Genomic DNA, 16,237 nt, shown 5'->3' with positions numbered 1-16,237 from the left:
CACGAATCTTCTTCTAGTAAAAGTACCTATACGTTGTAAGGAAGAATGTGTGTATATGTTGATCTGTTTTTTTTTATTTGATATCTCCAGACTGTATAGATCGTTGGTGAAATTTGACACTATCAATCCTGTACACGAGTCGTTGATGCTATTTAATTTTGTTTATAGTTGGGTAAGAGACTAAGACACGGTCAACTGTTAGCTCTAATTCTATTTAAAGAATAACATTTTTTCATATAATTCTTCGCTTGTATTGATATCTTTAATTTTCCTTTTAACTATTAAAGAGGGCGAAATTCTTGGTAGCAAGTTATGTAACTCTCTGCCGGGTTTTCTTTAAATTTATTTTATTACAGAAGAAGTTTAACATACTTTGACTTTTTTGGTATCCGGGTACCACTTTTTTGTCTTTTAATAACTCTGTACTTTTTCGTTTCTCCCCGCCAAAAAAAAGTTTGGAAGTTTTTTACTTGGAAATAACTTAAAATAGCAGGAAATATTAACAATAACCAGGTTGGAGAAATAGCCCAATAACACATTACATGCTGTTTTATACTGGTCATTTTAAACATTCTCCATATTAAAAATATAAGCATTATTGCTTATAATTACAAATATAATCAACCAAACTTAACCTACGATCGCTTCGCTCGTTAACCTTTACTAATTAACAGTAATTTTTTGAGTATTTAAATAATAAATTCAGAAATTATTTCAATTATTTATTATTTAAAAAATCAAAACATTACTGTTAATTAGTTGAGGTTAGCGAGCGTAGGTTAAGTCTAGTTAGATTACATTTATAATTACAAGCAATAATGCGCGTTTTTATTGTATTATTTTTTTTTTAAGGAAAAACTGATATCTGCTTACCGAAAAATGTTCACAAATATTATTAGTTTCTATGATAAACTGTAAATAAAAATCGTGAAAAATAACTGGAAACTTTGAAAATACGATGCAAAATAAAAAAAAACCTCATTACGCAGTGATTAAATCTTTAGGTCCTTAAAAATAATTCTGGAAAGTATTGATTTCATTGATACCTAAATTATTATCATTTCTAATTTGATTTAATGATTAATACATAAGTCCCCTCTCTTTAGCATTATCGCGATAAAATAAACCTTATTGAAAAAACTATTTGTCTGTTGCTATAGCGACTAATGCTGTAAACGTACACGGTTATTCCGCACTACAGTTCGGCATATTTTATTTATTCAGCGATTCATTTTATTTATTCATCAATTGTTTTAATTATTTAGCGAATTAACGTAATTATTTAGCGTTTATTGATGCGTTTTAATCAGTTTCTTTAATATTTAAACATTTCATACGATTCATTCAACCTTCATTCATAATTTACATTTGTCAGTAATTATAGTTAAACATTTTCTTTACAATATTTACATAAAAAGCGTAAAAGTAAATAGATAGTGTACAATAATAATGTTTTGGGGTTACAGCCCAGCGTTAGATTTATTAAATGAAATATTAGAAAGTAATTTAAAATTGAATGACGATGAAAATGAATTAAATATATTAATAATAGGAGCTTCTGATTGCAGACACGTATTAAAAACTATATCTAAATATTATAAACATGTAGAAAATTACGGTAATAAAAAGATCAAATTAAATTTTTATATTTGTGAAGTTTTGCTAGAACTAGTGGCTAGACAATTGTTATTGTTTTTAATCGCTTTTGAACCGCCAGAAGTACTGGGTTTAAAAGAGAAAACACGTTTATTTATGGAAGTGTACGGTAATACGTTGGTAAGACCAAAAACAGCAACGTACATATACAAAAAAACATTTCAACTGATACATTGCATAACAGATTTAAGCTACCTAAATCGGCGTTTACCTGTTATCAATTTAAATCTATTAAAATATAAAGAACGCGATTCTTTGGAGACTATTTTTAAGTTTTGGCAAGAAAATAAAACTTTTACTGTGACTCAAATCTGGAATAAAAGATTAAGACAATCTCTGGGCGTTAGGTAAGTACAATTTTACTTAGTCTATTCTACTAATAAAAACGAACGCTCTACTTTGTTATTGTCGGGCTATATCCTTGAACTCGATGAAAATGCTCAAAGCGACATTGCACATATAATAAAATTACACATATAATATGCTAACTTGATTTATTTTATCGATGCTAAAGCTTAGTTGTCTCGGAAGCTGGCACTGATTGAAACGGTTTTACTGATCTAACCTTACGCTTGAATCATTTTTTTGCATCAGTTGTAAACGTAGGTTAAATAACGAGTATAAATTAAAATTTACTACATAAATTATTCTAATTATATTTATTTTCTCACTTGAATTCAATAAAAATTTAATAGGCGAACAATAGCAATTTACATTAAGATCTTGTTCGTCATCAAAATTGTTTACACTATACGTTATTTCGTACATCATAAATGAACAGTGAAATCGATTTTAAAGAACTTTCTGGGTAAATTTATTGTAACTTTAACAACTATTATATTACGACTTAAACTTACTCAAGGAGAACTTAACAGTTTCCTTACTTAATGAGAAATAGCCTAAATTTTTTAACAATGGTCCTATTTTGATGTTTCTTTCCTATTTGAAAGTAATGAACCAAATAATGCAAACATTAGTATCCATTTTAAAATAGATACTGTACCTAATCATCAGTATTATAATTTATAAGGCTTTAACTGATAAATAATAACACTATAATTTGTTTCATAAAAGCAAACCAAAACTTATGTTTTGGTTTCCTGCATGCTTTCATTACAATTACCACAGTATGGTAATTGTAATTTAATTTAACCTAATCCATATAATCGAGAAAAAAACCACTTCTCTTTACTTTTAACATAAAAGTGATGTAAAAATATCTTTCAGTATAAAAATGCGAAGACTGTGATAAAATGTTAAAAATAAACATTTTTAAAAAGTACATTACCCCTGTATTAAAATTTCATCAAGTAAAACACAAAAAATATTTGCTATCTCAATATATTTCTTCAATACACGGTAACCTAATGTCGAACTATTGTCACAGTTTCCCAAATTTATCACAATACCTTCAATAATATTTTCATACAAACTCTCCGCTTCCCGTGCGGAGAGTTTTTTCTTCTTTATTAACATGTTGAATACAATTTTTTCAAGCATTTGCATTTGCTCTATTAATACCTCCCATCAATACATTTTTTACATCGCTTAACTTAAATGTTGTGTTGTTAGCATTTGACTTGTGCCTATATCAAATATATCGGGCTAAAACTGCAATGATATAGAGAAAAGCACATGACACAATTTTTTTAATTTTGCTATTTCATCATCTTTATAATAAATATGTTTTTAACTGATTTTGCGAATCTTTTAAGTTCTACTTTTAAGAAGTGTAAGAGATTTTCTTCTATTTTAATCATTTACCAATTCCGATTTCTCGGTCGAAGCCGAAAAAATTATCATGAAATAAATATATTTGCGCTCAACCAATAAAGAATTATTTTTTCAGGACATGGAACAAAAACTCATCGATTTTAAAACATGATGTAATGTACTTTAGAGAAATTAGGCAGTTTACAATAGGTATTCGCGGCATTTAATATTTTGTTCAAGTTAAGAAGCTGGTTATTGAATTAAAACGAATGAAATTTTTTCTGATAGCAGTTTTAGTAAAATTGTTCAACTTCTCAGTCGTTTTCACCCGCTTTCGAATCTTTTTAGGGGTAACATATATCCTCAATTTTGTGTTTCTTTATTAAATTAAAAATCGTTCTTTCACAAACGCCTGTAGAGCACTATTTGCTTTCTCAGCTACGTCTCTAATTGCAGTGTTCAGGTTTATTTTGATTTAAGGTTAATGATTTTTTTTTCAGAGCTACTTAAAGAGTTTTCCTGGTTTATATTTCCTAAGAGAACAGAGTAAATTAAAATTAATGAAAATAACGCTGAATAAAACTTATATAAAAATGAACTATAAAACTGTCGTATCGTATGGAGTAACACAATAACACAGACTGAAATACTTTCTTTCACTGAACTGAGTAATGGTGTGAAGCATTACAAAAATGTTATCGTTGTTAAATGTCAGTAACAAAGATTCAACAAAATTTTTAATTGCTTATCGGCATGCCATGATGCCAGACAAGTGATAGCAATAGTACATTATTAAACGCATAAAACAATAATTGTAATTGTGCGTGAAAGTGACAGAATGATTCAGCCTTAACTACTGAGATATAATTCGTACATGCTGAATTCATTCACATTTACTGGTATATCTATTGCACTGTTTCGTGACGAAGTATTAGTAACAGATTCATCATACAAAGTCTCTAAGCAGCATTTGTGTCATACCACAGTATCACAAAAATTTGTCAACATATTTCTACTGTTGAATGTATTACATTTTTATGTATCAGGAAAAATTTATAGGTTCAGTTTAACCCGATCAGAACCACACTCCAAAGACAGATCACTCTCACCAAACAGTTATCAAGGAGTAACCCTAGAGGTTCATTCTTCACCTAGATTCAGTGTATTTCCAGCTAAACAAACATAGAAAACCATTTGAAAGAGTGGTTTAAGTCCTTCTTTCATACCATGCGCATACAACTCGCCCACGGTCCGATGAATGATCAAGGTACCTTCATTCTGAAATGATAAGAAACTCCTGACTTTTAAAGAAAGAGCAGAGTATGGATGTATTCAGTTAGGGTGTAGATGTTTTTCATGTTTCATGATAATAGATCATACCTTTCCCTCACCCTTGATAATTTGATCCCTGGGTTTTGACTAAATGTTCACTAGATCCTTGCTACAGTAATTTTAATATTGCTTGGTTCTAAATCCTTTGTACTCATGTGGTTTAGTGTGATTAATCTCTCTAACCAAGGATTCTGTTTTTATTTGATAACTGTAGAAAAGTCCAAGAACCACTACGTACTTCAGTCCCACATTGTATCATGTATACAATGTTGCTGTTAAAGAAAGCTGCTTTTTGGGGATATTATGTTACGATCAAGCAAATTTTTTTTAATGTATTTCATATTTCTCAAACTACCACACCCAATAATGCAATTATTATTAATGGTCACATTATGGTTCTCTCAAGTACCGCAAACTATTTTATAAATTAATAATCAGCAGAACAATTTATTTTTCATAATGCTTCACAAGTGTTGTTTTTTGTTTATTTTTTATGATTTTTTGTAATTTTTATAATTTCATTCTACTGATGATGATTGTATTGCTATTTTAAATGTGCTCCTAATTATAGATTATCATATTTTGTAAATGATTCTTAACTGGTTCCTTTTATTATATGTTCATTAAAGTGCATGATGTTAAATTCTATTTACAGCAAAAAACAACATGTTAAATGTCTGTTGTAATAGATTACAGCCTAACATTTAATTTATACAATTAATTCAAACCTCAAGTTTAAAGAAGTTTGAATGCATAACAGTATTGAATGTGTAACAACAATGTATTCAATATGCATTGATTGTTATTTTTATAATATACCAATAACCCAATTGCCATTTGTAAAATAGAAATACAATTAATTTTTCTTCCCTTCTAAACAACAAATTGTATTTTTTTATATTTTAGGTATGATTCTAAAGAAGGTGTATATGATTGGGATTATCATATGAAATTGAAAGATCGACCTGACGGTTCAAGAATTAATTCAAGAGAATATCGCAAATGGAGAGATTCTGGAATAGCATTTACATGGTTAGAAACAGAAGTATCAGAAACAAATCCGACATTAACGTGTGGTATATTTCGTTACGGTGACAAAATATTACATTACGGTTATTTAGGTGATATAGTTAATGGTCCATATATAGCATTTGGTCTACAGTGTGAAGATGATGAAATGTTAAAAACTGTTAACGGGGTTTATGCCAAACGAGCTACTGATATTACTGAAAGAAATTTGTCAAGATTATTCTGGGAAATACAAAATAATACAGCATATGTTCATGCTAAAGAAGAAGAAGAATCTTCTAGTAAGTAAAAAAATACTTTATCAATAACATCATAAAAATAAAAGAGATTACACAATTACTTGTAGCATAGCTCTGACTTTTACAGATATTAGGCCATCAAATAACAGTTTGTTTTTATACATTTGTACAGTTACCTCTGATCATAAGCTTTATGACCTAATGCTAATTATTCATGAAAAATGGTTAGGCTATATTAAAGTTATAATGTAACTTGCCTTTCTATTTAGCTAATAGATGAATCATAATTTGGTTATGTATAAAACATACACGCATAATTTGGTTATGTTATTTTAAATAAGAAAGTAATTGGCCAAACTACCTTATTACTCATTACTATGACTATAACCATATCAAGACTACATACTACATTTGATGAAATTAATAATTGTTAGCTGAAAAATAAACTGTTGGTTCAGTTAAACTCGTGTTAGTTCAAAAATCATCTGTCACTATTTACATACAACTCATTCTAACCACCCCAAGTTTTATATGAATTAGTAATCACTTAATTTCAAACTTCAGAAATGTTTGTATAATGTCACTCCTTTGAACTTAAAACTTATTTTAAAACGGTGTTAAATATTATACAAAAAGATGTCTTTTTTCTTTATTATAAAGTTGTTTAGAAATAAAAATTTTGTGAATTAGCCACAACCAAAGTGGATAGTCCGTGCTCATACATATTAATGAAGTAGAATTCATGATAATTTGTTATTTAACAATTTGGATAATTTTTACAAAAAACTGTTGATAGACATGAAATTTATCACCATTTTTTCTACAAAGTGTGAATTTTTACTTTCCTATCTGTAACAATATATTTTACTATAGCAATAACGTGAAATTATACAGTCTGTAAAAAAAAATCTAAAGATTGGTCTTTTTTAAGTTTTGTACCTTAAGGAGACATTTAAAAAAATAGATTTAAGTAAATTGTAAATAGTATGCAAAAAAAATTTTATTCCCATGCTCTCAAATCCAAAAAAAAAATTTTTGCCAAACGGATTTTTTTTGCCTATAAATATGGTGTGCTGCCAAATGTTTTTTTTTAAATAAAAAAAAAATATTTTTAATTCATTTAAAATCAGTTTTTGTGAATATTTATTTTAATCATTAAAAAAAGTTCCCTGATGCATGAGCTCCCAAATTTTTAAAAAGTTAAAAACATATTTTTCAAAATTGTGATGCTAATATACTAATAATATAAATTTTGGGATAATTGTGAACCTGAACGTGCTCAACTTTTAAGTTGAGCACGTGCTCAAGTTTTTTTTTTAAATTGAAGTATATTGAAAAATATTATATAATTAATAAAAATACAAGTTTCAAAAGAAGGAAGAGTGAAATTATCTTAGTATTCCTCAGAATCTGTAATGGCAGTAGCGTTGTTATCAACTGTTTTGGGCAACTCCATCATAGAGTCAGGATACAGCGAAGCTGTCTACTGGTCAATTTATATATATTTAACGTTAACTAGATGAAGTTAGCTAGCGAAGCAAGCATAAAGTTATGTTTGGTTAGGTATATTGATGTGAACCCTCAGGTATGAGAGGAACGTGAGGGGGCAGCGGTACGCGGAAGGCGTGCCGGCTGCAAGTAGGTTAGGGACGGGGAGGGTAACTCCATAGCGAAGGAGGGAGTTAGCTGTCCAGAAGAGGTGGTTGGCTCGCTTCGATGAGGCTTTGGGGACCCCGGCGGGAGAACCTCCGGAAGGAGGCAGTTAGGGTGGGCAGAGACTGCTGCCACGGCACTGCAAGGCAACCATGCTATGTCTTAACAGGCGGAGGCTGGTTTCCTTGGGGTGCTTAATAAGTTAAAAAAAAAAAAAAAAGGTATATTGATGTAACCCACCGGGTTGGTCTAGTGGTTAACGCGTCTTCCCAAATCAGCTGATTTGGAAGTCGAGGGTTACAGCGTTCAAGTCCTAGTAAAGCCAGTTATTTTTACATGGATTTGAATGCTGGATCGTGGATACCGGTGTTCTTTGGTGGTTGGGTTTCAATTAACCACACATCTTAGGAATGGTCGAACTGAGAATGTACAAGACTACACTTCATTTACACTCATACATAATCATCCTCTGAAGAATTATCTAAACGGTAGTTACCGGAGGCTAAACAGGAAAGAGAAAGAAAGGTATATTGATGTAGCCACCGGGTTGGTATAGTGGTGAACGCGTCTTCAAAAATCAGCTGATTTGGAAGTCGAGAGTTCCAGCGTTCAAGTCCTAGTAAAGCCAGGTATTTTTACACGGATTTGAATACTAGATCGTGGATACCGGTGTTCTTTGGTGGTTGGGTTTCAATTAACCACACATCTCAGGTATGGTCGAACTGAGAATGTACAAGACTACACTTCATTCACATCATCCTCTGAAGTATTATCTAAACGGTAGTTACTGGAGGCTAAACAGGAAAAAGGAAGAGGTATATTGATATACTGTGCGAACATCATTACATGGATTCCAATTTAATCAAACATAACCTACGCTCGCTTCGCTGGCCAACCTCGTCTGATTAACGTTAAAAATAAAAATTATTTACAATAAGTTATACGTATAATTTTGTTTTTGTATACGCAAACAACTGGATTTCAGTAGGGATTAACAAAGCTACTGCCATTAGAGATTTTGAGGAACAATAATGAGGTAATTTCATCTTACGACTTTTGAAATTTGTATTTTTATTAATTATATAACATATTTTTCAACATACTTCAATTTGAAAAAGATTAAGGTTGAAGACGTTCAGGCTCACCATTACCAATTTTGGTTATTACCTTATTTTGTTTTCATTTAGCATGTTGGCTCCAAAAATTAAAAGAACTAAATATAATTAAATAAATAATTTTATATAATAAAAATGTTTTTTTTTTTTTTTAACCAGTGTAGCTTTCAGATTTATCATAATACATGTTTTTTTAATACATCAATGAAGAAGTTGGCTAACCGAACATTTTTTGTTAATTTTTTTTACTCATTCTGTTGTAAAAAGAGTTCAAAATTATGGTTATTGTTTTTCAATAAAAAAGGAATATTTTATCATAAAAACACAAATAGAGCTTAAAATTTAGCTTTTAAATTAGAAATAGAATTTGTTAGAAAGTTTTTCAAAACTGAATTGCATACCTTGATTGGCATAGCCGAGAAAGTTTTTTTTGATAGGAAACAAATTTTTCCATTAAAAGGAAAACTTGAGGCATCACTTTCATATTTGGATTTGGATTTATTCTCAATAAATTTTGTCTCTGATGAAAACTTTTTTGCCGTACAAACACTTAAAAATGCTTATAATATTCCTCTAATTTTATATGAAAACTAATGTAGATTAGTTAGAAGTAGACTTACTGTTAAGTAACTTATATGAATATTTACAAAAAAAAAGTTACTTTCCACACTTCAAGGTAAAATATATTTAGCATTATATTAAAGTGCTCTTCCTCCCACCCCCCACCCTTTTGATGAGCATGTGTTATTCACAATAATTAACACAGTATGTAAACCATGTTCTTGACATATTCACCCTGAATAAGCTACAATGCATACTTATTCCTTGATTATTAATATTTTTGAGAAAAAATATTTTGCGAGACTAAAATTTGACTTTAAAGTGCATACATCTTTGTGTTATCTTGATTTCTGAAGAATGGATTTACACAATACTTGAAACAAAGTTGAGAAAAAAAGGATGATGCAATCTGTTTTTTGGGATAAAAAAGTATCTTTGAAAATATGATCACTTTTGAAATTCAAAGGGAGTCTTCAACAAAAGGCCTTAGACCTTTTAGGTCTTCAATTTTTCTACACCCTCAGGTCACTTTTTCAAACCTGCAAACCCAGTATAAATAATATTTTAATCAAATATACTTATGTAACTTTTATAGGCCAGTACTCTCATCCTACCCTAAAAGACTGATATCTAAATAATATAACTACTTTTGAGTTATAGATTTTCTAAATTTTGTTTCAGCATTTTTTTATGTGATCATATTTAAATCCTTTCTTGTGTACTAATTTATCAGTTACAAAGTTTAAGTTTGTTTACACCTTACTTAAAAATTAGGCTGTTGTTTTATTGAAAAAGAAAACTGAAATATGTCAATTTGGCTTAGGAGATTTTTTAACTATTATGCAATCATTAAATTGTTTTGTGCTGTTCATTAAGACAGTTCATTTATTACAAATTCAACAAATAAATATTATTGAAGCAAAATACTGATTTCCAGTGTTTTATATTTTAATTCATTTATATTTATTTTATAGATACATAAGTATTTAATGAAATAATATCAATTTTTATAACTAATCTCTTTTTTGAGTCCATGAGTGATGAAAACCTTTGGAATAGACCTAGGATTGATGACTTTCAAAGAGTTGAATATGCCTAGGTTGAGAATTCTCAAAAGATCTATCATACTAGACTTGATATTTTATACATTCAACTGAAATTAATCCATTCTTTGATATTCACAAGTAACAATGTAGAATTATATTAATTAATTATAGGTATTTAATAATCTTCTTTTCTTTGCAAATTTGTTTAAAATTACTTGTTTTTCTAAATTCATTTTGTTTTATTGAAAATGTTAAATGCTACCAGCAGCATTCTGGTAGCTTTAACGTTTTTCTTACTTTTTAATTTTTATATTAGTTTAAACTGATATTTTTCCAGTACAGTGTACACAGTAGATAAATAGACTGACTCCCCACTACAATACTTGTACATATTTTTAAGTGTAATTATACCATACTGTTTAAACAAATTTTATATATGAGAAATAAATTTATTATAATTTTTTGAATGGCTTTTCCCATAGTTTCATTTACAATGCAGAGTAATAAAATATGTCAACAGTTTTAGAGAATAATTAATCAGCTTATAGTTTAATAAAATTAAACACAATTAATCAGAAGTGTTGAATAATTTAAAAAAAACACAAAATTAAAAAAAATTAATATGAGTAAAGGTAGTATTCGATTCTAAATATTTAATTCTGAACTCAATAAAAGGTTAGGGTGAAGTGTATAAATGTGACATCTTGCCAGTTAAGGACTATTCACATCACAAAAACTAGTAATACTCTAATTAATAGCATCTACCCATAGAACATTTCAGTTCTGATTAGAAGTAGCTGCCACGCTACAAAACATTATCAATACAAAAATACTCTACAATTACATAATAACTGGTTATATTCCTTCTCATTTCTCAGAAATTTGAATAGACCATTGTGGGATATGTAGTTGAATTAATGGTTGAATTCATACTTATGTTACAGATCTTGGAGTAGTAATCACAGAATTAACTGAAACATCCGTAAAAGTCAATGATGAGCCAAGTGTTTCCAGTAATGAACCCAACCTGGTGTCGGATATCGGTGATGTGTTGAAAAATCTTAATATCAAAGAAACATACAATTCAATTGAATTACTACCTGACATTAGTATTATATTTCTACCTTTAAATGCAATAAAAGATATTCCAAGCAAACATAACTATCAAAACTATTTTCATCTAATATGGCTTTCACAAAATTTAAGTAAACAATTTTCCCCAAAATTTATACCCATGGTAAAAAATAATGGTTTAATATTAATTGAAAATAAACTATATATAATTAATTTAGATAAAGATGAGTTTGATAAATACCCAGATAACGTAAATGATATTTTTAATTCTTCTTCTGGTTGCAGTTATTATAAAAAGTTTGATTATAAAAAAGATAATTATGCTAAGCTAACTGTTGAAAGAAAATAAAGCATAATCTAAGTAGAAAAAATTGTAATTAATTTAATAAATAAAATGCATTAAGTTATTGTTTTTTTAATTGACCTAGGAAAGATTATAGACCAAAAAGTTTGGAGGAGCACCGTCCTTTTTACTAAAGGTAAGAAAGAAAAGTTTATACTTTTGTTTGCATTTTTTAAAAAAAGCCAGCATGCAAATTAATCTGAACACAGATGTTATTTAACAAAAAGTAATTTTATTTAGAAAAAAAATATTTATACACATAAAATTTGTGAATATCTAGTAATTATGTCCTTTATTCTTAGTCACTTCACACACGATTCTTCATCATGAAACCAAATATCGCTATTATTGCTTTAATGAGGTCAATTTTTATGGTGCAATTCTTTATTGAATCATTTTTTGACTATTGCCCAAAGATTTTTAATTTGGTTTTAGTCTGGGGAGTTGCATGGCTAAGAGACATTTTAACGCCTTGTTCTTCTAAACATTTTTCCACTTTTTTGATAGTATGGCATAGCAATAAATCTTGTTGGACACTCCATTGCTTTGTGGAAATTTGTTTTGAAGTTGAGTCACAACCCTTTTCTTCAGAATCTTTATATATATCACTTTTTAACAAACTATCTACTTTGACTAATGAACAAGGGCCTTCAAATGTGAAACACCCCCAAATATTTTTTCTAAGATGTTTAACCGATTGTTGGACATGAGTTGGTGATGTATTTTCAAACGTGTGGAACCCTTTGTCCCTTAACATAAAAACATCTCATCAGAAAATATAACATTTCAGTCTTCTTTGATCCAGTTAGCAAGTGTTTTAGCCCATAAGAGCCTTTGTTTGCACACTGCTGGTGTTAAAAGCTTTTTAGCCGGCTGATGAGCTTTCTGTCCAGTTGCAAGAAGTCTGCGACTAACAATTGTCACAAGTAAATCTGTTCCATTGATTTGACTTTCCTTTGAGGTGTAAAGGAACCACTGTCTTTAAAGTGTTTTAAGATAGTAGTCACTGTCCCTAGACAAACTTTATACTTAGAAGCTATTGTCATAGCTTGTTGTGTGATACTACTATGCTCAGAGAAGAAAAAATCTTTGAATGTTTACTTGGAGTTATAATTTATTAATGTATATAAGACATACAGAACAAAAAATATGAAAATGATTTGTAATAAACCACAGAATAATAACCTCACATTACACACACACAACTTAAAGAAAAGAGTATGGTCAAGCAGTTCACCTACAACATAGAAATAAACAGTTTGGATTAATTTGCATGCTGCTGTATATTTTCATGTTACCACGATACAGAATAAATTACAAAAGAGCAAGAATTATCTAACAGAACAAATAATTGAATGCTACTGCAAAACTGAGATCAAGGCCTTTGGTGATGCTTTTATTTCGTCCACCTCATTACATTACAGTTAACACACATCATTTAGTGTGTGCTACCAAAAATTGTTACATAATTCAGTGAACCAGACAAGAACTAAAGGGTTCCTTAAATGACAACCATATTCATCTCTCAAATTCTGTGGAATGTGCAACTAAATATAAAAAATGTACAAGGTTACTATCATGTCTTCAAGTCTGTGTTAAGACAAAATAAAACTATGTTACTACAACCTACTCTTTGCAGTTATTCTGTTGAAGCTTTGCTTATTAGCATCATCAGTGCAGTCTTTAGTGACACTATTGATGAGACACCTGTCTTAATAAGGTTAAGAAAACTCTTTAAGTATTTTATTAAATAGTATTCAATTTAACAAACCGAACCAAGTTTTATAATAATTTTCTTGCAAACATTTTCAGCTCTCTTACATCTCAACCATCTTCAACAAAAATTTTATTTGGATTTGTCATTACAAAAGTTAATATTTTATCATTGTTGACCTAACAGTTTTTGTTAATAATATTAATCAATGATGCTGAATTTTAATTCTTTACATTCATTTACTGTAGATTTATATGTCATATTGACAATTTCAGTTGATTAATATTTCATTTAAATCTTTTTTCTTCAATTCATAATACAAATAAAAAAATTGGAATAAGTTAATGCAACAAGATACACAATTTGTATCTTGAGTTAATCCAACCAGTCTTCAGCTTATTACAGCTTCCTATGAGGCAGTAAGTTTCCTTCAAATGATAACTAACTATATACCTAGTTAATTAAATAACTTATAGATCAGCTGGTGTCAAATTTTTCCTGGCAAGAATGTGGCATCTTTTCAACTATCATCATTTAATCCACCCCATCTTTGTTAAAAATCTGTTTGTAAAATATACAAATCTATAATAATTAACACCAAAAGATTTATTTACAAGTCCAAGGTTATTAATCATATCAATATTTTTGTATTTTATTATACTTAGTATTTCACAATTCATCATGTTTGTATGTATATAATTCTGAATTAAACTATGGAATAATTTCATAAACAGAACTGGATAAAAATAAACATGGATTTAAGATACGTTAAAAAAACTAAAAATGACACCACCATAGGCAATTTTTTCAACATAAAAAGAATTGTCACTGTCCCAAATGATGATTCAATTCTAAGAAGAATTAAAAATTACAATACACACAGTAAAATGGTTTGAAGATTGATCAGCTGAGGTAATACCCATCCATTGTAAATTAAAATACAAGAAATCTGGTCTACCAGTAAAATAATTTAACCTGTGATGAGATAGGAGCCTATAAAAAGATAATGGAAGTAAGGCATCTCTTATATAGTAATATTTTAAGTACCTAGGAGATAAGTGCAACCTACCAGGTTGGTCTGTAGTGGTGAACACACCTTCCCAAATCAGCTGATTTGGAAGTTAAGAGTAAAGGCTGTTACTTTTATACGGATTTGAATACTAGATTGTGAATACCGGTATTCTTTAATTAACCTCACATCTTAGGAATGGTCGACCTGAGACTGTATAAGATGACTACATTTATATTCATATATATCCTCTAAAGTAATACCTGAACCGTAATTCCCAGAGGCTAAACAGAAAAGAAAGAAAGGAGATAAGTGATGCGGGCCTTATCTTCTATGTTCAGCTTCTGTGTCAACAAACGGGATTTACAATTTGGTGGTTTTAGTTACAGCTATTGATGAAGAAATGGTGGCATATTTTGGTAAGCATTCAGCAAAAATGTTTACCAGGGGTAAAACCAAATAGATCTGGATTTAAGTCTGGTGTTTGTGTAATTCAGATCGGTATGTGTAACAATTTATTCCGTACGGAATGGAGGTGCAAACAAACAAAAATCTGAATATGGTCCTTGGGCACAAGCATGGTATTTTGTTTTTCAACAAACAGTAATATTTTTGGTATTTAAATAAGAAAGTCAGTAATTATTGCAATTATTTATTAATATTATTGTTAATTAGTCAGGGTTAGTGAGTGAAGGTTAAGTTTGGTTAATTTATATCTACAATTATAAGCAATAATGTTTATTGCATTTTTTTGTCAAACATTTTTTTTACCTTTATTTTCACCTAAAAATAATTTTTTTTCAACATAATTATTTTTGAGTTGATTTGGGCAAGAATTTTTGGGTGGCATAAAACGAAAAAGTACCACAAGTATTATTCGATTTGTTAAATTTTGTACCAGCACTACCATCAAAATTGTTGTTTATGGGTAAAAGTTAGCTTCTGAAAATAATATAAACTGAATGAAGTGGTAATAATTGGTAACCCATTAAAAACTACAATTGTTTAATGTAGTCACAAAGCTGGAGGAGTTTAACTCTCTCATCATGTAATGCCCCCATACTGTACTTTGTAGAACATAGAGTAGATTGAGTAGTGGAGGAATTCTTCCCATGCTTGTAGAACTACACACCTATACCCCTTGACATTCCCCTTTCATCACCATATACCCGGTTGATGTTCTGATAAAACATGAAACCTGGCATGTGTAACATTCTATAAAGATCTACTCGTCCGAATACCTATGTCTGTTATTTTTTCACCACAACTGGAGCACCTCTGTGTTAAGTATTTTTTTTTTGCTTTTCAGACTTTTATAAATCAATTTTCTCAGAATTAAATTCTCTAAATGTTTTGATAATAAATTTGTTGCATTTATTAGTCACTTAACAAAATTACTGAACTTCAAACCGAAGAAATCTTATTTTTCATCACAAAATGTTTCTGTTTTACATTGATCATGCATGACCTGGATTTCACCGGGGGAACTAAAATCTGGGTGAAATTTTTTGCTAGCCATTACTCGATTATAACAAAGCATTTTCAGGCATGTTTGTATGAACTTTTCAGTTCTCAAATTACCCTTTCCTCCTAAATTACTCTCTCTCACTGTGTTTATGGGAGGGGGGACAAATAGAAAAAAAATTAAAACCATCAATTAAAATACAACAAATATTTAAGTATGAAAACAGCTTTATCTGAGAAAGGTATTTGGAGAAGAAAGAAATGAAGTTCTAGTTAGTTAAAAGATATC

The 16,237-nt window shown here is 29.4% G+C and overlaps 1 protein-coding gene across 1 annotated transcript; it reads left to right on the top strand.

Annotated features, from left to right (window-relative positions):
* Window positions 1-1,449: 1,449 nt before the first annotated feature.
* Window positions 1,450-11,767, top strand: Dnaaf3 (Dynein axonemal assembly factor 3). Its single transcript, XM_075374188.1, has 3 exons — window positions 1,450-2,003; window positions 5,608-6,011; window positions 11,289-11,767. The coding sequence occupies exons 1-3, from the start codon at window positions 1,450-1,452 to the stop codon at window positions 11,765-11,767; spliced, it is 1,437 nt and encodes a 478-aa protein (XP_075230303.1).
* Window positions 11,768-16,237: the final 4,470 nt, after the last annotated feature.

This window comes from Lycorma delicatula, chromosome 8 (assembly GCF_047948215.1).
Source record: "Lycorma delicatula isolate Av1 chromosome 8, ASM4794821v1, whole genome shotgun sequence".
Lineage (NCBI taxonomy): Eukaryota > Metazoa > Arthropoda > Insecta > Hemiptera > Fulgoridae > Lycorma > Lycorma delicatula.
This window is presented reverse-complemented; position numbering and strand designations above follow the sequence as displayed.

What these genes read in the sequence shown, in the direction of transcription:
- Dnaaf3 (XM_075374188.1), top strand. Translation starts at nt 1,450, where the DNA reads ATGTTTTGGGGTTACAGCCCAGCGTTAGATTTATTAAATGAAATATTA. An exon ending in AGACAATCTCTGGGCGTTAG is followed by an intron (nt 2,004 to 5,607) that starts GTAAGTACAATT and finishes TTTATATTTTAG; the next exon opens with GTATGATTCTAAAGAAGGTG. An exon ending in AGAAGAAGAAGAATCTTCTA is followed by an intron (nt 6,012 to 11,288) that starts GTAAGTAAAAAA and finishes CTTATGTTACAG; the next exon opens with ATCTTGGAGTAGTAATCACA.